Below are 25,912 nucleotides of genomic sequence, written 5' to 3'. Positions count from 1 at the left end.
TCCCTCACATCTCCTCTCCATCTCCCCTCTTGCAGCTGGAAACCCTTCCCCCCCTTATCCCATCCCTCCAGGCCCTTGTCCAAAGTCCCTCCCCAGCTTTCCTGGAGCCCCTTCAGGCACTGGAAGGTGCTCTAAGGTCTCCTCAGAACCTTCTCCAGGATTAACAACACCAATTCCCCCAGCCCCTGTCCCCACATGCCCTCAAGTGTCACCCAAAGCCCACCCCTCTCCTCACCCTGTCCTGTCCCATCACTGCTCCTGCCTACCCAGTCCCTGTTTCCTCGGGCTCTGGGCGCCCGTCGCTCCCCCTAGCACTTTTTATCCCAGCCCACCCTACCCCTGCTCCCTGCCACCCTTGTCTCCAGAGCTGCCCCCCTCAGGTCCCGTGGTCCCGGACCCCTGCCCGAGGCCGCTGCGGGGCCGCGCTCAGCCGGCGCGCTCCGGTGTCGGGGCGGGGATGGGGGCGGCGGGGGGAGCGGGGGGCTGAGGGCGGCGCTGGGTCGGGTTTCAGCCAGAGCCTCCGCGCCGAGCCAGCTCCGACCCGCCGAGCGCCGAGCGCGGTACCGGGAGGCCGGCACACCGGAACGGCGGCACCGGAGCAGCGCCGCGGGGACCGGAGCGGACAGCGGCACCGGAGCCACCGCCACACCGGGGCACCGGACGGGACGTGTCGGCAGGGCCGGATCCTGCGGGATGTGAGCGCCCAAGGGTGTAAGTCCCAGAGCCGGGGACCAACCCGTTCCCGCTGCCCCAACGCCCTCCCCCGGGGATCCGCACGGGCAGCATCGCCGCAAACCGGACCGGACCGGGCCGGCACCGGCACCGGGCGCTTTGTTCTTCCTCCGCCGTGCAGACAATGGGCCGGGGGGGGGCCGGGAAGGGGGGGAGGAGGCGCGCCCGCGGCGGCGCAGCACAGGATCCCCTGGACCCGCGGCGCGACGGCTGCGGGGCCAGGACCAGCGACGGGAGCGGGACGGAGCGGGGGTCCCCTTAGGAACAGAACCCGTGTGCCCCCAGGAGCCGGCGGCTGAGGATCCGCGGAGGCGCCGTGCGGGGGCTGCGGTTCCGGGGGGAGCGGGGCTCGCGGAGCCCCGTGACGGCAGCGTGCGGGACGTCCGGGAGCGGGCTATGCCCGGGTACGGGGGGCACCGGGGGGCACCAGCGGGCGTTGTGACCGACGGCTGGGGAGCCCAAAACGGGGCAGGGAGCCCCGAGAGTCAAGGAGGTGCGGGGTGTCCTGGAGCTCCGAGGGGGAGAGACCCCGAGATGGCGGGGCAGCAGAGGAGGAGGAAGAGAGAAAGCCCCGCAGCAGCTCTGCGAGAGGCGTACAGCTTGGGGGGGGGCAGGTCAGTGCGGAGATGCATGTGGGCTGGGGACTGTGGGAACGGCTAATGCGTGAGGAAATTTTATTAGAGCTTCCTTTGTGGAGGAAGTGTCTTCAGGGAGAGGACAGCCTGCGGGAAGCCCTGGTGTGGCTCAGAAATGGGATGCACAGGGATGATGCAGCGGGGCTTGTCTGCATCTTCGTAAACCATCCACGGCCGGTCACTGCTCAGGGCTGGTGTCCGAGGAAAGGAGGCTGTGGGTGGCTGGGCTGGGGCGAGCAGCAGGGTGCTGAAGGCCCAGGTGGGCGATGGTAGGAGGGCCAGGAGGCGTGGACATGGCTGCTGGCAGTGGCAGGCTAAACAGAGGCTGAAAGGGAGCTGCTAGCCCGAGGCTGCGCTGCGGGCGAGCCTGGGCTTCGTCTGGTTCTGAGCGCAGATCATCGGAAACCCTTGAGAGATCTGTGAGATGGTAGAGGAGAAAAAGTGTGTTCCAGGTCAGTGTCTGGTGCTCAGCAAAGATTTAACGGGCTTCGGAATCCTTCCTCATCTGGACTGGAATCCCAAAACATCATTACATGAGTCATGGCCCCTCATGTGAGATGCTGGGGATGGCATCAGCATCATCTGCAGCTTTGATGAAGCTTTTGCACAGCAAGGACTCTGACATCTGTTTGTGGCATGCACAGTGGGCGCCGTCTTCCCAGCATTGCTGCTGGGGCTGGGGTGGGCTGCTCCCCGTTCCTCGGGGCTGACAGGACATGTGAGGTGCTGTTGGCAGGCAGACATCCTTGCTGTGGTCCCTCTGTAATTCCATGTTGGGTTTTTTTTTTTTTCCTAAATGTGACTTACCTGCTGAGAACAGGCTGGACTCTCCCAGTGCCCTGGCCTGCCAGCCCTAGACCTGCACATCACAGTTCACACCATTTTAGCTGCCCTTCCTGTCAACCTCCTCCTCCCTGTGGCCCTGGACCCCCAAACACCTCTCTGGAATGATTCTCATGCTGGCAGTTTTCTTCAGAGGCTTCTGCTGCCATGTTTTATGGGGGAGCCGAGTGCCCGATGGTGGGAGGGACAGGGAGGGCAGCCTGGCTCCCATTACACGGGCTGGGCCTGGACCCCTCCAGCCAGCCCCCATCCCGCAGCCAGCTGCTAATTGGAAGCAGCTGCTCAGATTTGGTGACTCTGCATCCACTGGGGTCACTGCTGGCTTCCTCTGTGACCCACGCCTGCAAACTTCTGAGGAACAGAGGGCTGCTAGCACCATGGATGGCCTTCTGCCTGTCCTGGGCTGCTGCAGTCTGGCAGCCTGGCTGTTGCCTCTCTTCCCCAAGAGACAGCTAGGCTCTGAAACTGCCTGCTTGTGTCCAGGGAGGGTGGAAAGGGCGACATTTAATACAGAATTTCATCATCAGTTCCACACCCTAAGGTCCCTAATTTCTGTTCCCTGGTTGCCCCGGTGCTCTTGGCTGTTCTTCACACTCCCCAGATTCACTTTTCCAGTTTCTCCTCTTCCCCACCAGCAGCCCCTCAAAGCCTTGCTGCCCTCCCTTCTGCTTCTGAAGAACCACATCACTAATCAAATCAGGTGTGGTTTTTGTTTTTTTTTTCCTCCCCATATCTGTGCCCCAATCTGTTCCAGGCACAACCCAAGACCTTGAAGCTTCATCCAGTCATCAGCCATTGAGACTGCCCCATGGAGCTCTGCTTTCTACCTGTTTTTTTTCTCTCCTTTTTATTTAGTTTTTGTCCAACCTCCCTGAGCAGCTGGCTCACAGTTAGAATGGTGCAGCCTCCTCACAGAAGAAAACCTGGACCCCCTTCCCCCAGCTCAGCATGTTCTGGCTGTTACCTCTCCAGCTGGGGAGGTTTAACGAGCTCCACCAGAGAGATGGACCTGTCTAGGCCTACTGACTTGGGGCAGATCCCCAGCTAGCAGCCCAGAGGGATAAAACTAACTTCTTTTGACTTCTGCTACTGATACATAATCAGGATTCATACTTGCTAGGTGTGAGAGGAGTGTGTGGCTTTACTTGCCAAAGACCTTGGACACTGGATGCCCACTGAAGTAAAACAAACGTGTTTTTACAAGTAGAAAACTATTTTTAGTATTTTTCTATCTGTCACTAACCTGGGATTTAGAAAACCAGTCTAAACAGCTGACCCAAGCTGGGAAAGAGTTGGAAATAATTATTCTCTGTCCCCTGGAAGGGGTTAACACTTCAGATCAGGGGCTGACATTCTCAGTCCCCAAGCCAGGCAATCTCAGGCCCTTCTGTCCCCCAAGACAGGGAGGTTCCTGCCGTCCTGCTCTGACATGAGCAGCTCCTGAGAGTGGTTGTGGGACCAGCAGCAAATGCTTTCAAGAGAGGCCAAGTGTGAGCTCATGCTGCCGCCATCCCTGCAGACCACGAACTGTCGTTTACGGGGGGCTGTGAGCAGCGCTGGAGCTGGTGTTCCTCACAAGCTCCCCGGCTGCTGGGTGTCCCTGGCTGTTCCCAGCAGGGTGGGAAGGGCCCTGGGGGTCTGGCAGCCTCTGGGCACCGCGTCCAGCCTGTCCAGCCCTGGTGCTGCGGGCGCTGCTCCCTCCCCCCCCGCTGCAGTGAGCTGGAGCTACAGCAGGGGGAAATGGAGTGAAGGAGCCAGAGCGAGCAAGGAGCAGGGAGAAGAAGACAAAGGAGAGCGAGCAGTGGAGGGTGTGGGACCGGGAAGGAGCCAGAGCAGCTGGCAGTTCAGAGAGAGCTGCGGCGTTCCTGCTGTAGTGCCACCACCCTCCATGGTACCATCTTGGGGCATCCACAGATCTCTGTGCCAGGCCAAACAATGGGTCCTGGCTGATATAATGCTGGGCAGTCCCAGCTGTGGGTACATCCTTTGCAGTAATCTGTGCAGATTTATTGTTCACTGGAGTCCATTCCAGCTCTGATGCTCCCTTCCAAGGACACCAGATCTGCACTTCATGGGGGTTTTGGCACCTATATCTCTCTGGCCCTGGAACGCATGTTGCTTGGAGCAGGGGGGTCTCCACACGGTCACTTGTTGAGCTCTCTCCCAATTTGGGACCAGCTTTTATCAGGGTGGAGAGGTGCCAGGCTTCTGGTTGTCCTGAACTCTCTGTCTTCTTGCAGAAAGCCTCTCCCAGCCTTGCAGGAGGCACTCAGCGGTAAAGGTAAAGGTACAGGGACACTGCTCCAGTGTTTTGCTGGCTCCAATGTTGCCAGGAGACACTTCAGGACATACTTTAGTGGGCATGGTGATTAGGTATGTATATAGATAGATAGATATATAGAGAGATGATATATAGATGATATATATAGATATTTGATATATATAGATATTTGATTTTGTTGGGGAGAGGAAATGTTGATGGTTGGATGTGGTGGTCTTAGACACCTTTTCCAAACAGGACAGTTCAGTAATTCTGTAAGGGCAGGTGGTTGGGAAGAATGCTTGGCTGTGTAGGAAGCAGCCTCTGTGGTGGGTTCTGGCTGCTGTGACCTGCATGGCTGATGTTAGGTTCTGTCTTTACCCTTCATTCTGGGTGCCCTCTGTCCTGACACATTTGCGCCTTCTCTCTTTGTGAGGTGCAAGTGATACAGAGCAATCAGGCAGCAGTTACATGACAGGTCTTCCTTCTCCAGATTATTTTTTCTGTTCTTCCTTTGCTTCTCCCTCTTAACCAGCATCCTCTGGTCTGCATTCCATGCAGGATTAAAGTGGGAAGGAGACTGAGCCACCCTCTGCTCTGCAAGTCACTAGCAATGGAGCAGATGAAGGGGTCAGCCGTGCTTCTGCTGGAGCTGCTGATTCTTGGGGGCCTGAGAGCAGGGAAGGGCTCTGCTGTCCTGGGCACCCTGGATCTACAAATAGATGAGGAGCAGCCAGCTGGCACCATCATTGGGGACATCAGTGCTGGCCTGCCCCCTGGAACTAGTGCCTACATGTATTTCATCTCAGCACAGGAGGGCAGCGGTGTCACCACTGACTTGGGGATAGATGAGAACACCGGAATCATCAAAACAGCTCGTGTCCTGGACCGAGAGACTCGGGACCGCTACAGCTTCATAGCTGTCACCCCGGAGGGCATCACTGTGGAAGTGAACATCCAAGTGAATGACATCAATGACCATGCTCCAGCCTTTCCCAAGCAGCACAGCACCTTCCAGATCCCAGAGCACACCCCCATTGGCAGCAGATTCCCCTTGGACCCAGCCTTTGATGCTGACAGTGGCCTACTCAACACGCAAGGCTATGTGATCAAGGGAGAGAATGTGGGGCAGGCCTTCCTTCTGGAAACACGTCGAGGACCCAATGGGGTCCTGTATTTGGACTTGGTGGTCAGCAGCATCTTGGATCGGGAGAACCGCTCATCGTACTCGCTGCTGTTGGAAGCCTATGATGGTGGCTCTCCTCCCCGGAGTACCCAGATGACACTGGACGTGTCCATCCAGGACATCAATGACAATGCTCCTAGCTTCAACCAGAGCCGCTATCACACTCTCATCTCAGAGAACCTGAAACCTGGCAGCAGCATCCTGCAGGTCTTTGCCTCTGATGCAGATGAAGGTGACAATGGGGATGTGATTTACGAGATCAACCGTCGGCAGAGTGATCCGGACCAGTACTTCACCATTGACTCACGGACTGGCGTCATCAAGCTCAACAAGGGATTGGACTATGAAGTAAGGAAGGTGCATGAGCTGGTGGTGCAGGCAAGGGATAAGGCTGTCCATCCTGAAGTCACCACAGCCTTTGTCACTATTCATGTGCGTGACTACAATGACAACCAGCCCACCATGACTATCATCTTCCTGAGTGAAGATGGTTCTCCTCAGATCTCTGAGGGAGCCCAGCCCGGACAGTATGTGGCTCGCATCTCTGTTTCCGACCCAGACTATGGCGAGTACTCCAATGTCAATGTCACACTGGAGGGAGGGGATGGCAAGTTTGCCCTCACAACGAAGGACAACATCATCTACCTGATCTGTGTGGACCAGCTTCTGGACCGGGAAGAAAGAGACTCCTATGATTTGCGGGTGACAGCTACTGACTCAGGAACACCCCCTCTCCGGGCAGAGTCAGCTTTTGTGCTGCAGGTGATGGATATCAATGACAACCCCCCCCTCTTTGACCAGCAGGAGTACAAACAAAGCATCCCCGAGGTTGTGTACCCAGGCAGCTTTGTCCTGCAGGTGACAGCTCGTGACATGGACGAAGGGCCCAACGGGGAGGTGCGTTACAGCATCATGCATGGCCATGACACTCACTCCAGCTGGTTTGCCATTGACCCCGCCACGGGTATCATCACCACTGCTGCCCCACTGGATTATGAGAAGGATCCTCATCCTCAGCTGACAGTGCTGGCCACAGACAGGGGAACCCCTGCCCTCTCCTCTTCAGCTGTGGTGCACGTGGCCCTGCAGGACGTCAATGACAATGAGCCAGTGTTCAGGAGTAATTTCTACAACGTGTCCCTGAAGGAGAACACCCCCATTGGGACCTGCTTCTTACAGGTAGGTGCAAGAATCAGGAGCTGGGCTCAAGGGAGACACACACAGGGCTGTGAGAGGCTTGGGATGGAAGACCTGCCACCCAGGCTGTTTTGTGCATTCATCCTGGCTGAGATGGGCACTGGTCACAGCAGGAGCACTGGACCAGAGACCCCTGTGCTCAGGATGGGAATCAGGGCAGAGCACTGTCACACCAACAACACTAAAATTCTGGGCATGCCTCAAGGGTGTCCTTTGTGCAGAGGACAGTGTTGAGTTCAGCTAAGATTGAGGTGCACTGTGCCAGGCCTGGCAAATATAGAGCTGCCTGGAAATATAGAGCGCTCAGGAACGTGGGTAGCCACCTCTAGGACGCTGCTTGTAGACAAGCTACTAACTTCTCTCTCCCCCTATGAGATCACTAGCCTAAGTTCATCAGCATTTGTGAGGCTAGTTGTGAATATTAGCATTAACTACATACAACTGGTTTTGTCACATTACCTTGGAATCAGCATATATGGGATTTGACTTGAAAGATGTGCTCCATCGGCATTCATGTAGTGAGAGGTCACCTGGAGAGGTGCTGCCCCTCTGCCAGGTTCTGCAGATCCCAAGATGTAGGAAGGGACCTCTAAAGCTCATCCAGTCCAACCCCCCTGCAGTAAGCAGGGACACCCTCAACTAGATCAGGTTTCTCAGAGACTCCTCAAGCCTCACATTGACTATCTCCAGGGATGAGGCCTCAACTGCCTCCCTGGGCAACCTGTTCCATTTTTCCACTACCCTCACGGTAAAGAACTTTTTCCTAACACCCAATCTAAATCTGCTCTTCTCTAATTGTAGTGATGGGACTCTGCTGCCAAAGAGAGTGGCAGAGAGAGATAGCCCCTTGCCCTATCACTACAGGCCCTTGCAAACAGTCCATGTCACATCCATCAAGTGATGCCATCTGCATTTCATATGCTTGGTGCTCTCTGCATTTGCAGTTTCAGTTACCGCTCAGGCCCTGGTTGCTTGAGATGGGCAGTGGAGGAGGATACATGGGGCCTGGGGGGGGCTGGTGGTGGGGAAGTTGTAGGCACTGCTGACCAAGGCAGCATCCAGACTGTCCACTGGGACAAGCACTTGTGGAGCTGGAGACAGTTATTAGAAACTGGGGGCAGTGGGATGGCTGGATAGGGCCATGAGGGGCTCCAGGGCCAAGTGGTGAGAAGTGCCTATGGATCTGGGGTGAGGGGGAGCAGGAATTCTGGGGACTCTGAGGAGGAAACAGAGGTAATGAGAAGAACTGGTCTGTGGGGTCGATGGGCTGCTGGGGCATGGGGATGTGAGCATGTGAGCTGCAGGGGGGGTGAGGGAGGGGGGTGATAGTACAGGGTGGGAGGGCTGGAGAGGCACTGGTGACAGCAGGGGATGGGAGTAGGAGTGTGGGGGGGGCTGGGGGGAGAGCAAGAGCCAAGTGTAGAATAGAGAAGGGACAAAGAGCAAGGGCAAGGTCAAGTTTAGTATGTAGCAGATTGAAAGGAGGTCAGGGTAGGATCAGGGGAGAGGTGGGTGGGAGATGAGGAGGAAGATTTGGGTGGAGGAAGATTTGGGGTTGGGCTATTCGGGGCAACCCTCTGCACTGTCCCCAGTAGGTAGGATGAGGACAGGGACAGGAGAAGGGGTCAGGGGTGGGTTCAGGGACATGGTAGGAGCAGAGGAGCCATGTTGCTGGGTGAGGGTAGAGACTATGGGCGTGTGGGGGGCTGTCTGGGCTGCAGCAGCCCCCAGAGAGAGCCCCCTCGCATCTCTCCATGCCTTCCTGCTCGGTGCCGCTCACTCACCATGTGGGAAGGCCTTCTGGAAATGCAATCGGAGATGGTGGCCAGGATCCTGACAGCAAAGGGAGAGCAGGACCTGGGGAGGAGGTGGGGGCCATGGGGTGGCTCAGGGTGAGGGGCTGCTGAGGCTGGGGCACTGTGGGGTCGTCCCTGCTCAGCATGGCACAGGGGAAGGTGCTGGCCCGGTGTCCCAACAGCCAGTGAGGGTTTGGCCAGATCTTGGCTCAGCCCTGATGTTTCGTTTGGAAACGGCGCGTCTGGGCTGCGCGCAGGTAACTCCCACGTGGCCTCGGCACAAAGCAAACAGCTCACACATCTGCTGCTGCTTCCTCTGAGCTGGGAAACGTGAGAGGATGGGAAAGGAGGCTGGCCAGGCTTGCTGGCTCAGCATGGGGCCGCGGCAGGAGCCAGCTGGGATGGTGAGCCAGGTCTCAGAGTATGGTTGCCCACCATGTCCACCCCTCAGCCATGGCACCCTGTTGCCTCAAACAGGAGGTGCTGCCAGAGGCCGTGGTGGCCAGGAACTGGCACTTTGTCCCACAGGGTCGTTGTCCATGTCAGGTGTGCAGCACCATAGCCCCCATGTGCAGCTGCTCCGTCTTGACTCCCTCTGTCCATGGTTTTCAGGAGTTAGGGCTCCTTCCTGCCTTGGGAGGTGGAAAGGTCTCTGTCAAGGTTTGGGTTTGGTCCAGACCTACGTAGGCAACAGGAAAGCGCTGCCAGCGTGGTGTGCAGGACACAGGGCAGCACAGAACTGGGTGGGTTCCGTCTCCGTTGGACTGCCGTGTTTCTAAGCAAGAAACCTTGGGAGGACCAGGTCTATTTTCAGACAGTGACATCTGCTCTCTGTAGGCAGGACAGAGCTATGGGGAAGTGGGCAGTCAGTGTGAGTGACCAGAAGAGACTTGCAGAATGGCTGCAGCTCTCCTGCTCCTCTGCACACCCCGTCCTCTCTGCCAAGTCAGTCTCTGTGTTTGGTGTATGACCAGAGATGAGCAGAGCAGGTTGCTGACCTGAGCTCCCAAGAAAGAAAAAGGATCTCAAAACATCTTCTTTTATTTATTACTTGTGTTTACCATGTGCCAGGTCCCACAGTAGCAGACTCTGCATGAGCGCTAAGCGTAGGAAATAGCAAACTCAGAGTTAAAGTCTGAGGTGAGAGACAAACACTGGTGGAGAAGGAGCCCAGGGAATCGGTGAACACACCAGCAGAAAACAGAGCAGGGGAGAGTCACCAGTTGTCTCTGCTTCTCTCTGTGGCCCTGAGTTGATGCTATAGAAACTTTATGGCTCATCAGACTGCACTGAAATGCTATGGTTACATGTGAAGCCCCTGTTCTGTTATAAATTCACCCTGCTGGCTTAAATTTGTTTTAGACATTTGACTTTGTACCAGCAAGTTGCATGCATGGTCAGATATTGTCTTTCTGGGCCTTTCTAACTTTTCAGGCTAAATCAAGTATTGTCTGTCCTCTGGCAGCCAGCAAAAAGCACACAGTGCTGTGTAAGCCCCATGTTGTGAGTACAGGCTGATTTGACAGAAATGTGAGTGAGATGAGATGGTGGATTATTGATTCTTGCACAGACCCAGTAATAGTGATTTCTGAACCGGAATTTATGTTTCTTCCTGTGATTTATGTTTTTCCTTTGCATTCAAGCACACAATTTTTGGGGAACACCGGAGACGAAAAGCTGGCCAGCAACACACCCAATATATAATCTCACATTTTAGTATCTTATCTTGCAGTCCTGAGGATGAGGCTGGTAAATTTTGACAACTGAGTACTGATTTGTGATTCTGTGCTGCAGTCACAGCACTGGAACAGCCTCTTGGGCTGTGCCCCAGATAGGAAGACCTGCATGAAATGCACAGAGACTGTAATACTGAAAGAAAGTCTTGACAGATAATCCCGATGCTTCGCTTGCACTGCTGAAGGGGGAAGCTGTGAGGACATGGGAAGTGCACGGGGACTGGAACTGCCAGAGCACTAATGCTCACAGACTTTGCTGCCAGAGTGGCAGGAGGTGGGGAGAACATTACTGTACATGCATTCGTTTTCTTGGGACAGGGGATTTAGCATTAACCATTTTTCAGACCATTGCATGACACAGAACAAGCCTCCCCCACCCCAGAAAAAAGAAAGCAAGAGGGGGGGGACACCTCCCTGGAGGGGAGGGAATGCATCATGCTGCTGGGAGCACCGCCTGATTCTGGGGGTGCAGAAGGAGTGGGGACATGGGGGAGATGCTTGTACATGGGGAGGTTGTGGGGGAGGTGAGCGCTGTTACCGCCAGAAGAGCTGCATTTGTTCCAAATTCCTGTGAAAGTTATTTCCTTGCGCTGCCAGCAGCCTCCTCCTGGGCTTGGCACAGCAGCCAGCGCCATGATTAATTCAAGTAGCATTTCCCCTGGAGCTGCAGCAGCTTTTCCACTGCAGCCGAGAGGCCCCAGCCCCTGCGCTCCTCTCCCCCATGCTCTTCTGCTCCTCCTCTCAGCTCCCTTCTTCCTCTTCGCCATCCCCAGCCCCCTCACAGCTGCCCCTCTCCCCTCACCTCTGCTTCAGCCCCAGCCCCTTTATGGCTCGCCACCTTCCCGCAGCCCTTGCTGACACTGTCCCCTTGCCATGTGTCCCCACACCTGCCCACGATGCCCTCAGGTGCCAGCCCCACTCCTCCCCTCCCACAGCCCCTGCCCACCCTGGTGGCCCCCCAGGGTCCTCCCCCTCCCCTTGTCTCCACACCTCCCCTCCCAAAGCCCCTGCCCACCATCGTGGCCCCCCAGGCTCCTCTCCCTCTCGGTGTCTCCGCACCCCTTGGCTGTTGCCAGCCCCTGCTGCCTGCTCCCCCTGGGGACCCTGGCTTTTTGTCCCCAGGACAACTCTTCTTCACCTGCACGGCCCTTGGGACACTCCTACCTCCTTCCCCAGGGTCACCCTGCTCGGTCTGCTGCTACCCTGAGCCCCTCTCCCACCTGCACATCTCACGCAGCCGTGTCCCAGCTCACTGTGAGGACTGCTCTGCCAGCTCAGCACAGCCCAAACCAGCCCAACACCCATGTTTGAAGCCCTCTTTGGTCAGCCAGTGCACCCCCAGGAGGTCACTCACTTCCCACCCTGCATTGTTGCTGCCACACGCAAGCCCCATGCCCTGGGCACTTTTCCTTTGCAGAGGACCATCTTCCCTGCCCTGCTCCCCATCTTTCCTACCCTGCTCCCCCTCTCCTTGCCCTGCTCAGCTCCTGCCTGCTCTGCTGAGGCTCCTCGTGCCCTGTTGGTCCTTGCTGCATCTCCCATTTCACCTCCCTGCTGTTCCACCAGCAAAGACACCTCCATGGCCATGGGGGAGCCTTGCTCCTCATCTCCAGCCACCCCTTCCACAGCCCTACCTCAGATTGCTTCCCCTCCTCCTCAGAACTGGGGGTTTTACTCCATCCCAGGGTAGTGCTGGAAGCTGCAGGCTCTCCATTCCTTGCTATGTGTGGCTGTGTCAGCACTGTGTCACATGTCTACCTGGACATGAGGTTCCCCCGTCACCCTGAATGTGGAGGTCTCCTGGACATGGGGCTCCCTTGGACCTGGGGCTCTCCCTGGATGTGAGGTTTCCTTGGATGTGGAGCTCCCCCAGTCATGCAGCTCCCCTGGGCATGGGACTCCCCAAGATGTGGGGCTCTATCTGCATGTGGGAGTCTCCTGGACATGCGACTTCCTTGGACATAGGGTCCCCCTGGATGTGGGGCTCCCCTCAGGCCTGGGGGTCTCCCAGACCTGAAACTCCACCAGATGTGGGCTCCCCCAGATGTGTGATTGTCTTGGACATGGGCTTCTCCTCAGAGCCAGGGGTCTCCCAGCCGTGGGCTCCCTGCAGGCTCAGGGTCTGACCCTCGCCTTGGCCACATGTGCCAGGCGGTCGCTGGGGCTGGATCCTGACCCCACTTGCTCCCCTGAGGCCACAGTGTGCTGGAGGCCGCGAGGCAGCCCGGGAGCCCGAGACAGCTCCTGAAATAGCGTTGGTGGCCGCTCCCTGGCTGCTTTTAGCTGGTCAAGCAGCTGTGCCAGGGCTGGGGAGGGCAGGAGGCCTGGCACATGCTCAGGAGGGGGGAGCCATGCGTGGGAGCGCTGACCACACTGGCGCCAGCCTCCCCTCCGCTCCCACCAAGAGCCGTCACTCGCAGGGGCGGGAGCCCAGAGCCAGATGTTTGCCAAAGCCGCAGCGTAACATGTGCGCAGCAGAGACCCAGCCAGGGCAGGGCTCCAGATGAGCTGCCTGCCTGCCTGCATGCCTGCCTGCCTGCCGACTGTGCAGGCTGAAGCTGGGAAGGACAGGCCCAGCATGGCGGCCAAGCTGATGAGTGGCACTCCTGCCCTTCCCTGTACTCGTAACTAGTGATAGGAGGAGAGGATATGGGTTTCAGTTGTACCAGGAGAGGTTTAGGTTGGATATCAGGAAAAATTTCTTGTCTGAGCTGTGAGGCATTTGAAATGGGCTGCCCAGGGAGGTGGTGGAGTCGCCATGCCTGGAGGTGTTAAAGAAGCGCATAGATGTGGCACTTCAGGAGATGGTTTGGTGGTTGGATTATGGTTGGAGTCAGTGATATAGAATCATAGAATAGAATCACTGAATGCTTTGAGTTGGAAGAAACCTTGAAGAACATTTAGTTCCAACTCCCCTGCATGGTCAGGAACACCTCCCACAGCCCAGGTTGCTCCAAGCCCCATCCAACCTGGGCTGAGACACTGCCAGGGATGGGGCAGCCACAGCATCTCTGGACAACCTGTTCCAGAGTCAAATGATCTTGAAGGTCTTTTCCAACCTTATAATCATAGAATCATTGAATGTTAGGTGTTGGAAGGAGCCTCTAGAGATCATCTAGTCCACCCACCCTGCCACAGCAGGATCCCCCAGGGCAGGGCACACAGGAACACATCCAGGTGGGGTTGGAAATTCACCAGAGAAGGAGACTCCAGAACCTCTCTGGGCAGCCTGGACCAGGGCTCTCTCACAGGAAAGAAGTTTCTCCTCATGTTGAGGTGGAACTTCCTATGTTCTAGCTTCAACCCGTTATTCCTTGTCCTATTACTGGGCACCACTGAAAAGAGATTGGCCTTGTCCTCTTGCCCCCCACCCCTCAGATATTGATGGACATTCAGAAGATCCTCTCTCAGCCTTCTCTTCTCCAGGCTGAGCCAACAATGTGCCCAGGTAGCCAAGAAGGCCAATGGCATCCTGGCCTGTATCAGGAACAGCATGGCCAGCAGGTCCAAGGAAGTGATTCTGCCCCTCTACTCAGTGCTGGTGAGGCCACAGATTGAGTCCTGTGTCCAGTTCTGGGCCCCTCAGCTCAGGAAGGATATCGAGGTCCTGGAGCAGGTCCAAAGGAGGGCAACTAGGCTGGTGAAGGGTCTCGAGCACAGATCCTATGGGGAGAGGCTGAGGGAGCTGGGGCTGTTCAGCCTAGAGAAGAGGAGGCTCAGACGAGACCTCATCACTCTCTACAACTCCCTGAAAGGAGGTTGGAGCCAGGGGGGGTTGGGCTCTTTTCCCAGGCAACTCTCAGCAAGAGGCCATGGTCCCAAGTTGTGCCGGGGGAGGTTTAGGTTGGACATTAGAAAGAATTTCTTTACTGAGAGGGTGATCAAACATTGGAATGGGCTGCCCCGGGAAGTGGTGGATTCTCCGTCCCTGGAGATATTTAAAAAGAGACTGGATGTGGCACTCAGTGCCATGGTCTAGTAACTGCAGCGGTAGTGGATCAAGGGTTGGACTTGATGATCTCTGAGCTCCCTCCCAACCCAGCCAATTCTATGATTCTATGATTCATAGGAGAGATGCTCAAGTCCTTAATGATTCTTTGATTCTGTGTGCCAAGGTGCAGGAGTCATCAGTGAGGCTGGGATGTTGAAGGGTGGCTGTCCGAGGCAGTCAGTGCTGCATTTGGGTGGGTCTGAGGGAAGGAGAAGCCTTGACTCCTAGTAGTGATGCAGCTTAGGACCCAAACATGGGGTGTGCTTCTTCATCCATCCCCAGCCCTGGGGAACATAAGAGCTTTGTAATGCTTTGGCTCCATTCTTCCCTCCCATCTTGCTGAGGGATGAGGATGAGGGTGTGACATAACAAGGCCTCAGTGCCCATCTTTGTCCTCTCAGTTCTCCATGCAAATGGACAAGGAACTCCTCCTGCCCTCCTTCCCTCATGGCAGCCCTATCTCCTCAAGACTGGTGCTTTGGTTTCCTTCTGCCTACTCTGACTCTTCTTGCAGCTCTTCCTTGCCACCCACTTCTGCTCTGCTTTGGCCACAACACTCCCACGAGGTGCACTTCTGCCCAGCTGCAGTAACTACAGGGTTCACAAGTTAAGTCATCTCTCCAAACCTGCAGGGAATAAGGGGCTGGTAGCAGATACTGCTGCACAATGCTATTAGGGATGGTGGAGCAGATCAGCTCTCTCAGAAGGGCTGGAGCTGAATGGTGATCTGGGAGGTTCACAAAGGCCTTTGGCTGGACATCACAGAATGGTTGAGTTTGGAAGGAGCGTCTTGAGATAATTTAGTACAACACCCTTGCTCAAGCAGGGCCATCCAGAGCTGGTTGCCCAGGACCATGTCTAGATGGCTTTTTCAAGGCAGTCTGGGCCAGAGCTTGGTCGCCCTCATAGTGAAAAAGTATTTTCTGATGTTCAGAAGGAACATCAGTTTCAGTGTGTGCTCATGGTTTCAGTGTGTGCTCTAGTCCTGGCACTGGGCATCACTGGGGAGAGCCTGGCTCCATCCTCTTGGTGTCCTCTTTCACACGTGGATGATATCCCCCCTGAGCCTTCTTTTCTACAGGCTGAACAGTCCCAGCTCTCTCGGTCTTTGCTCAAAGGAGATATGCTTCAGACCCCTCCTCATCACTGGACTCTATCCAGTATGTCCATCTCTCTCCTCTGGTCCTGTCACTGGACCCGGCAACCCCAGCTGTGGCTTCCCCAGTGCTGAGCAGAGGGTAAGGATCACCTCCCTCAGCCTGCTGGCAACACTGCCCAGAACACCATCTGCCGTCTTTGCAGCATGGGCACGTTGCTGTCTCATCTTCAACCTGGTGTCCACCAGGACCCCCAGGGCCTTTTGTGTCAAGCTGTTTTACAATGGGGTGGTCCCCAACATCTGTTTCTCCCTGGGGCTGTTCTTCCCCAGGGGCAGGACTTTGCACTTCCCCATGATAAACTTCATGAAGTTCCTGTCAGTCCATTTCTCCAGCCTTTCAAGGTCCCTCTGGATGGCAGTACCACCATCTGCATATCAGCTACTTCTTCCAGTTTGGAGTCATCAGCAAACATGCTGAGGGGATGCTCTGCCCAACAATTAGGATTGTTGATGGAGATGTTCAACAGGACTGGACCCAGTGTTGACCCCTGGGGTAGATTGCCATCTCCTGGCCTGCAAGTAGACTTTGTTCCACTGATCACCACCCTCTGAGCTGAGCTGTTCAGCCAGTTTTCCATCCACCTCACTGTCTGTTCAGCCAGCCCATTCACCAATAGCTTGTCCATGAGGATCTCATGGGACACAGTGTGCATCACTGAAGTCCAGGTAGACAATACCCACTGCTTTCCCTTCATCTATCAGGCCAGTCATTTACCAGTTAGCCAAGTATGACTTCCCCTGGAGTGAAGCCAAGCTGACTACTTCTGATGATTTTGTTGTCCTTCATGTGCTTGGAAATGGTTTTCAGGATTAGCTGCTCCGTCACCTTCTCAGGATAAAGGTGAGGCTGACTGGTCTGTAGTTACTTGGGACCTTCTGCTTACCCTTCTTGAAGATAGAAGTGACATTTAGTTTCCTGAAGTCTTCAGGCATTTCTCCCAAACACTATGACTGAGCAAAGATTACAGAGAGTGGCCTCACAATGACATCTGCGAGTTTCCTAAGCACTTGTGGGTGCATCCTATTAAGGCCTGTGGGCTTCTGTATGTCCAGTTTGCTTAAGAATTCACTGATCTGCTTCTCTTCAATCTGATCTGGCCTTGCTCCAGCCTTCACCCCAGTCTCTGAGGCCTGGATTCCTGGAGATCTCTCTTACTAATGAAGACTGAGGAAAGGAAGGCATTACGTACCCCAGTCTTGTACACCTCCTGCCTCACCTTCTCCTTCAGTTGTGGACATGCACTTTCCCTAGCTTTCCTTTTGTCACCTGTGCATTTACAGAAGCCCTTCTTCTTGACTTTGATGCCCAGGACAGATTAAAATCCAGTTGGGTAACTGAATGCAAACAGATACTTTTTAATGGAATTTCAATGATCAATCAATGACTTCAGCAGAAAACACCCCAGGTGGATTCCCTGAGCCCCTCTCTGGTTGCAGCCTCTTCAATACCTATCAAAGATAAGCCTTCAAAACACAGCATCAGGCTCATCCCCTGCTTTCCTCAACACTTCCCTGGGGCCCAAGGGGCATGAGCTGTTTGATTTACCATCCTCTGTATGAGGGGAATAATACATTTTTGTCTGTTGCTTTCATCCAGATTCTTTTCCTGACATGCCATCAAGTCCTAATCTGGTTGCAGGTGTCCCTGCTCTTTGCAGAGGGGCTGGACTAGATGACCTTTAAAGGGGACCTTTAAAGGCCCAACACAATCTATTCTGTGATTTTTAATGCAAAACCAACAGTAGCATATCCCAGCCCTGTGCTACCACTACACTCTGCAGTTCCTTTTGCTGTTTTGTGCCTTTTCCCCCTGAGTCTCATCATCTAGGCCTTTCCCAACTCTCCTCCCTGGCACACAGATGGTGATTGTGCCAAACTGTAGCTATTTTGTTTTAACATTTTACATTTTTGTCTGTTGTTCAGCTAGCACATTTCTTCTGCTGGCATACAGTGTTCCCATGACTTCCATGGTATTCCCAAGTCTGAGTTCACTGTATCGGGTAATCACATCTCTAAATATTCACTGTCATGCATATAGACTTGAGATCATCCTCAGCCTTTCTGTAGTGGTCACAAACATTTTCTGTAGATACGGAGAGGCTGCCCAACATACAAAACATCCTGCTGTGGCTGTCTGTAAGGGCTCGCTGCCCACTCAGCAGCTGTCAACTTTTGAGTGTCTTTGTCTCCTCTCCCCCACCCTGCTCTGGGGCACGGCTGCAGCACTTAACAACTGCTTATACTAAATATCTTGTGTCTGGCAGTGAGGTGCAGCTTCTCCCCTGAAGATACTGTTGATTTCTTGACCTGGACTCAGTCTGCAGCCCCTGGTCTCCAGCCTGACCTCCAGGTTGTCTGCATCCTTCAGCAGCACCAGGATGCTGGCCTCTGGTTCAGGCTGTCCCCTCTATCAAAGTGACATGTCCTCCCCAGCTTCTCCCTGCCTCTCCACCCTCTTACTTCAGTTGTTTTGTAAGCAAAACCTAAACTTCCCTCCATCAGGTTTTTCTTCGCAGCCCAGCTCTTGGTCTGTGCTGCTGCACAGTGTATCACTTGCTCTCTCTTGTATTCATAGAATCATAGAATCATTTGGTTTGGAAGAAACCTTTAAGATCTAGTTCCAATTCCCCTGCAAGGGCAGGGACACCTCCCACTAGACCAGGTTGCTCAAGGCCCATTCCAACCTGGCCTTCAACACTTCCAGGGAGGGGGCAGCCACAAATTCCTTGGACAATCTGTTCCAGTGTCTCACTAACCTCACAGGAAAGAATTTTTTCCTAATGTCCAGCTTAAATCTCCCCTCTTCAAGTTTTAAACCATTTCTCCTTGTCCTCTTGCTACACACCCATGTAAAAACCCTTACCCCAGCTTCCTTGTAGGCCCCCTTCAGATACTGGAAAGCAATTATCTTATTTCCCTCACCTGGTGTCAGGAGGAAACAACAAAAATCCAAGCATGCAGCCCTTTGCCAGGTGACTGTATGCTTCCCAGCCTGGACTCGAGTATGAGCTGGGACTGAAACATTAATCAGTGAAGGGCACAGGATCCCGCTGACCTTAGTATAAACTTCTCCCAAGCTGAATACTGTGGGTGGCGCATGACCCTTGGGAAAGGGCTTGGTTGGTTCGTGCTTCTTTCTTCCTCCCCCCTCAACAGTATTTGCTCTCGCTGGCTGTGTATCACCTGAGAACTGTGTACAGCTCTGGAGCCCCCAGCACAGGAGACAGACAGGTCACAAAGACAATCAAAGGGCTGGAGCACCTCTGTTATGAAGACAGGCTGAGAGAGTTGGGGCTATCGAGCCTGGAGAAGAGAAGGCTCTGGGAAGACTTTTTAGCAGCCTTCCAGTCCATGAAGAGGGCTACAGGAAAACTGGAGAGGGGCTTTTCACAAGAGAGGGTAGTGATGGGACAAGGGGTAATGGTTTTAAACTGAAAGAAGGGAGATTTATGTTAGATATTAGGGAAAAAAATCTTCGCTGTGAGGGTGGTGAGACACTGGAATAGGTTGCCTAGGGAGGTTGTTGATGCCCTGTCGCTGGCAGTGTTGGATGGGGCTTGGAGCAATCTGGGCTGGTGGGAGGTGTTCCTGCCTATTCAGGGCGGTTGGATCTTGATGACCTTGAAGGTCCCTTCCAAGTCATTCTATGATTCACTGATTCTATAACTTTCAGCCTGTGCCAGCATGAGGAGGTTTTGGCTTTGCTAGGACTCAGAAATGGAAAGAGTTGTATGAAAGATGGACCCTGGTCATGCTGGAACTGTGAGAGCACCCAAGGCAGGAGTTCAGGAAGTGCTAGAGATTTGCCCCAAGTTTAATGTGGAGGGTCAGTGAAGCCAAAGCAGAGTTGCAGGAAAGAAGCAGTCTGCAGGACTGAAGGAAACACAGAAAGAGCACATGGAGGTGTGTATGTTCTGCTACGTGACAGTGGTGAGTGGAGGCTTTTGAACTGCTGTTTGCTGTGTCTAGGGGTGTAACTCCAGGCTTATGCCCCCATGGGCACAGAAAAAGAGTGCCTGGGTGCAGAGGAGGAGCTGTGACCCAGCCCATGTGGGACTGGGGGAAGAGGAGGGGAAGTGTCTATTGCTGGGAGCAGCTACTGATGCTGTGCAGTGGCAGTCAGCCCTGAGACAGGGACACTGCAGTGGGCAACATCAAGAGCTGCATGGCACCAGGGGTATGTTGGGTGCTGGACAAGGAGCCAACAGACAGCTCTAGCATAGTGGAGCAAAGTTGTGCATAGCAGAGTGAGCTGCTTTCCAAGTGTCCAAGAGCCTGTGGTAGGGAAAGGGAACAGCAGCTGGATCACTGAGTCACAGAGCACTTCAGATTGAAGAGACCTTGGGAGGTCTCTGCTCTGACCTCCTGCCTGAAGCAGAGGCAGCTGTGGGGGGTCAGGCCAGGCTGCTCAGTGTCCTGAAAACCTCCAAGGATGGAGGCTGTGCAACCTCTCTCGGCAACCTGCTCCAATACAGGACAGTCCTCACAGGGATAAAACTTTGCCCCATGGCCATCATGAAGTTATCATTTCAGCTGATGCCTGTGGTCTGTTGTTCTCCTCTGTGAAGAGCCTGTCTCTGTTTCCTTAATAAGGTCCCCATCAGTGTTGCCCACTTGATGCTGTGTCTACAGCATTCTCCCCTCAGCAGCTCCCCTCCCCTGGTCCCTTAGCAGCTCCTCAAATGGCAGATTGTCCAACCCCTGACCTTCTCAGTGGTCATCCTTGAACCAGATTGTCAAGTTCTTTCCTGTACTGGGATCCCAAAACTAGATGCAGTGTCTTGATGTGGTTGAGCAAGGGCTAAGTGGAGGGGAGGACAATCTCAGCTATGCTCCTGTTCACACCAGCGAAGGCACTGCTGGGCTCCCTTGTCCTTCCAGGGTGCTGCCCACCCAGACCCACAGGAAGGACATTTTCCCAGCCCAGCAGTTCCAGCCTGTGCTGTGCTTCCCAGAGCAGGACTTGGCATATGTCCCTGATGAGTTTCATGTGGTTCCTGCAGTCCTTGGCCCATTCCTCCTGCCTGACCTGGGGGTGTCATCTGTGACCTTCACAGGTGTTTTTCCTGTGCCTGCACTGGGTCACTGCTGCTGATGTTTAGCAGGAGAGGTCCCTAGGCTGGTCCCTGTAGTGCTCCACCAGTCACCTGCCTCCAGGCAGCACAGCTCGTGAACCACCACCCTCTCAGCCCAACTCTCCAACCTGTTATTGACCCACCCAGTTGTCCAGCCCTCCAAATCATAACAGAAATCCATAGAATGGTTGAAAAGGACCTTAAAGATCATCCAGTTCCAACTCCCCTGTATGGCCTGGAACACTTCACACTAGATCAAGTTGCTTAAAACACCATCCAACCTGGCCTTGAAGACTTCCAGGGATGGGATCTCCACAGCCTCTCTGGGCAACTTGTTCCAGCGTCTCACCATGCTCACAGTGAAAAATTTCCTTCTAATGTCTAACCTAGCTCTCCCCTCTTCCAGTTTTAAATCATTCCCCCCTTATTCTTGTGAAAAGTCTCTCCTGTCTGTCCTGGAGATGAAGATTGTTGGAGAGGGTGTCAAAAGGCAATTGTTATCCACATCCCTTCAACCACAGATCCCTTTGGTGCCTCGCAGAAAACAAACAGGACAATCAATCTGTGCTGGCTGTTCCCCTCCCAAGCTCCTCCATGTGGCCAAAAACATGCTCCAGGAGGATTGTTCCATGATTCTCCCAGGGACCAAAGTGTGGCTGACATGAGTGTTGATTGTCAGATCATCCCTTTGGCCATTTTTGTAGGTGGGGTGCAATATTCTTTTTCTTCCAGTTAGTGATCTCCCCTGATCTCCACCACATTTGCAAGACCAGCCCTGCAAGTCCATCTCTGCCAGCACCCATTGATGCAGCCTGTTGGATCCCATCAATTCATATGGATCAAGTGTACAGAAGAAATTCTGACTCAATCTTCATCCCCATTTGGAAGCTCTCTATACCCTTTCAAAGAGCATGGTGGCCTGGGTGGCCTTGTTGGTGAAGACTGAGGCATCAAATGTCTAAGCTTTACCTGTGTCGGCTGTCATCAGATCAGCCACCCCTTCAGAAATCAGCCTTTATGGTCCTTTACTACCAGCATAGTGGTAGAGGCTCTTCTCAGCACCCTCGGTTTTCCTGGGAAATCTCAACCCCATTTGAACTTTGACTTTCCCAACACCATCCCTCCATGCCTGGGCAATGTTTATAAATTCCTTCTTTGCAGCTTGCCTTTGTATCCACCTCCCATATGCTGCCTTTTTGCACTGCAGCTTGGCCCTAAGGTCCCTGCTCAGCCAAGGCCATCTGCTGAGGCGTCTCCTTGTTTTCCTGAGCACTGGGATGGACTGTTCTCGTGCCTGGAGTATGCTGGCCTGAAGGCTTGCCAGCTTTCCTGAGCTCCCTTAGCCTTCAGAGCTGCCTCCTGCGGGATCCCTCCCACCAACCAGCTCCCTGGATAAACTGAAGTTTTGCTTGAAGTCTAGGGCCTGTTCTCTGCTGCTCCCCTTCCTCACTCAAGGAATCCTTCCTCACTTTAGGATCCTGAGCACTGCTACTCCATAGTCACTACTCCAAGGTTATGGCTGGTTACCACAACCTCCCTCAGTCCTCCCTTGCTAGTGAGCAGCAGATCCAGCTGTATCACCCCTGCTTGGGCTGGAAATTGTTCATGAGACCTGGGATCTCTGATCCAGAGGGTTCCCTCAGGTCCTGGTGCCTCCTTGAAGCACAGACCCAGCTTCAGCTTGGGGATTTCCCTACCCAGCTTTGGTGTCCTTGTGTATAAGGCCTTTAGTGAAATTTTCCCTGTGAATGTGGGTTGTTGCTTTCTGTATCTCTACAATTTGATACCACTGTGCCCTGAAATGAGGGATCCCATCAATTTCTGCCGACCCTACATTTTTGCATTTTGCTGAACCCTGAACTGCTGGAGAGGACCATCCCTGGGGCATGCTGTGGGACATGGGAGAGGTGTTGCAGGCTGGCCCTGGCCAGCGTGGTGCACGATGGGGGGGCACCAGTACCACCCTGGGCTAAGCAGTCTCTGTGTGAGGCTGGGTGTAGGCCATCCCAGCACGATGCTGGAGGCAGAAGGAGAGGACAAGGCACAGAGGGGGGTCAGTGCTCCATGTGTTGTATGCAGCTGCAGCAGGTTCCAGGGAAATACCACACTTGCAACCAAGCGCATCTGAATGAGGCCAAAAGACAGGCAGAAGCACTGTCCCTGTGCTGTCAGGAGCCTTAGCATCACCCTGGTCCCCAGCAGGATGGGTAGGATGGTACCCCCAGGTACCTGGGGGTCTCGATCTTGCTCCCTCTTCAAGAAGCAGGAGATGATGGCTGTCAGAATCATATCCTGTGAGAAATAGCAGAATGCGCTCGTGCAGCCGTGATCTCCTGGTTGCAAAGCATTTCCCAGTGGAGAATGGGGTCCCACAGGGTAGAACAGTAAAGCTGCAGGCCAGAAAACAATGTTAGGAAAAGGTTCTTTACCATGAGGGTAGTGGGAAAATGGAACAGGTTGCCCAGTGAGGCAGTTGAGGCCTTATCCCTGGAGATGTTCAAAGGTGAGGCTTGAGGAGGCTCTGAGCACCCTGATCTGGTTGAGGGTGTCCCTGCTTATTGCAGGGGGATTGGACTGGATGACCTTCAGTGGTCCCTTCCAACCCAAATTACTCTATGATTCTATGATGAAAACACTCTGACCATGATTTATCCAGCTGATTTATCCAGGGAGGGGATGGGTTGCCTGGTCCACCCACCAACACCAATACTGAGAGGGTTTTCAAGAACAACCACTCCTTGCTCTTACAGAGGCAGGATCAGACTCGGGGGTAGTAGCAGTGATTAGATGGCTAGAGAATGCAATGAACCATAGAAACAATTTGCCATGGCTTCCTTCTCCCTGCTGATCTGGCCAGGTGTGTGAATGGGAACATCTGGACTCTTGATGTTGGAGCTCCAGGCTCACCATGCTCCGTGTTGGAGCCTCAATATGGGGAGAGAGTGCTGGACTTTGGCATCACTGCTCTCAGGAGGCACAGAACATTCCCACCCACACTTGTGTTTTGTGCAACACTTCTGTTCCTGGCACGGGGGATTGCAGCTGCATGTCCTCTTGTCTCAGGCAGATGCACAGCACACACTTGGCCTCTGCACAAGGTGCCTGCTGTGGCCGTGGTGCAGGTGTCCTGTGTGGATGAGGTGACCCCACAGCTTTGTCTGTCTTAGATCTGCATGCTGATTCTGTAAGCTCATGCGGGTGTCTCATTCCAAAAGCGGAAACCTTCTCCTTCTCTCCTTTCTCCTCTCATGTAGCTCCTTCTGGGAACAGCCCTGCAGGATGTTCAAAGTCAGAGGTGAGGGTGCTATAGGGGCTTTATCCAGGGCCATAGCTTTGACCTCTGCCTCCACGTACATTCCCAAATGGAACCGGGGTACAGCTGGGCTGTACCATTGACAGCTTGACACCATTTCCCTCTCTTTTATCTGGCAAACATCAGGAGCCTCATAAGTAAGCTACAGTAAAACCGTCTGCTGATCCAAGATTTGGGGTGGACGCTAAATACAGAGCCTGGGGCTGCCCTGCATCAGCTTCTAGCAGAGTTCCTAGAAAAATACCCAGACTGGGTTTTAAAGTTTCCAGGGGCAGTGAATTCACCACAGCCCTTTTGGTGGTTAATTATTCTCCCATCTAAAAATGTGCACCACGTCCCCAGACTGCACATGCCTGCAGCCATGGGTCGCAGATTGGCGTGCCAGCTGCACAGAGGTGTCTGTCATACCTGGGGGCTGGTCAGACCCTCAGAGAAGTCCCCAGGAGGCATAACCCCAGCCACAGCAGGGATCTGCTGCCTTAGGGGCTGGCATTGAGCCCTGCTGAGTGTCTGCCTGTGGCCAGCCCCCACACACAGCAGTAGAGGCACTGTGGGCATGAGAGCTGGGCATGAGAGACCAGCCACAGCCCTGCTCCCTCTCCATGGGGGCAGCAAACTGTCCAACCACCCCACACGGAGCTGACACATCTAGCTGCTCCTTCAGGTGCTTTGTTGTTCCTGTGGCTTTTCTCCAGGTAAATCCCTTCCGGGCGAGGCTAGGACCAGGCACGAGTCTCTAGTAGTGGTTGCGAGGTGCCGCTGACATGACCTATCTTGGACACTGTTTGTCCCAGCAGGGTTTGTGTGAGACCCCTGGTCCACAGACATTTCAGGGAGGTGGATGACCAGGCACTGGTGAATGGGGAACTTCTCTGAAGACACCTTCCCCTGGTTCTGCACTGGGTTTGCCTCTGATGCCATTTTGCCAGCTCCATGAGGCAGGGAGATGGCTCTGGGAGCCAGTGAGCAGCATGAGAGATAGGGCTGCACCACGTAATAATGAGAGCTCGGATGTCCCTCTCCTGTGGCCGAGAGATGGCTTTGCAGATAGCTTTCCCTGTGGATATCTTTCTTGGGATTGTGATTCAGAGGATGGTTAAGGTAGGGAAGTGAGGCTGTCCTGGAAGCATGAGAGCCCTCAGGCCCAAGGAGCTTGAGGGAAGTATCTTACGCTGCATTTTAGAGCACTTTTGGGGTGAAAATCAGTTCATTTGAAAGAAAGAAGTTACTAGTTTGCCCCACAGTGCCTATTCCACTGTGGCAGTTGATCAGTCTCAGGTGTGTTTCCACCTGCAGCTAGAGAATGCCAGCAGCCACAACCTAAGCATGGCACCCAACTCCAGTGTGGTGGTGCAGGGTTGCTACCCCAGTGAGAATATCCAACACGGAGCCAGACTACAAGTACCCCAAATTCAGGTTTTGGCAATGTTGGTGAGGTCAGATTTATACTCTCAGACAAGCAGCGCCAGAGCAAAGCGCTGGTGCAGGAAGGTGGGCAGGTGCTGAGCTCAGCAGGGAGGCAGGTGGGTTCCATTTCCCAAAGGGCTTTCTGGCCGGGCTGCTCTCCTGGCACTGGTGGCTCTGAGTGCTCTGCAGCTGGAGCAAAGAGCAGGGTCCTGTTTCATGGCACTGCCGCTGGGCTGGGGAGCAAATACGATACGGGGAGCATGGTGCCGAGTGTGGATGTGCTGTCAGCTTCTCTCAGGCATTCCCTTGGACCGCCGGCAGTGGCGGCCGGAGAGCTGGAGAGGGGCTCTCAGGCTGTGGATCAGGCTGGGGCAGGACACTGACAGGGACGGGAGGGCAGGCGGTGGAAGGGGTACCCAAGGTGCTGCCCCCCTCCCAGGGGTGCAGAGCACACTGCCTGCGGGGAGAGAGGTCCCACCTCTACCTGACCCCTTCTTTTGCCTCCCCTGGCCCGGCCGCTCTCCGATCGCCCTTCTCGCCGCTCCCTGTGCTCTGCTGCCGGGGTGAGCCGTTCAGGTTTGG

At 54.5% G+C, this 25,912-nt stretch overlaps 1 protein-coding gene across 2 annotated transcripts in view; it reads left to right on the top strand.

The window, feature by feature from the left end:
- The first annotated feature begins 507 nt into the window (after positions 1-507).
- Positions 508-25,912, top strand: part of DCHS1 (dachsous cadherin-related 1) — a 55,320-nt gene continuing 29,915 nt past the window's right edge. The window contains exons 1-2 of one of the 2 annotated variants that reach the window (XM_071754955.1): positions 508-711; positions 5,032-6,835. In XM_071754955.1, the coding sequence (XP_071611056.1) occupies positions 5,084-6,835 (1,752 nt within the window). In that variant the 5' untranslated portion in view covers positions 508-711; positions 5,032-5,083. Of the gene's footprint in view, positions 712-928; positions 1,137-5,031; positions 6,836-25,912 lie in introns of those variants that run through there. The other variant, XM_071754867.1, reaches the window with a different exon arrangement.

This window comes from Heliangelus exortis, chromosome 1 (assembly GCF_036169615.1).
Source record: "Heliangelus exortis chromosome 1, bHelExo1.hap1, whole genome shotgun sequence".
NCBI classification, from domain to species: Eukaryota; Metazoa; Chordata; class Aves; order Apodiformes; family Trochilidae; genus Heliangelus; species Heliangelus exortis.
Note: the sequence above shows the minus strand (reverse complement) of the source record. Positions and strands in the feature narration are given on the sequence as shown.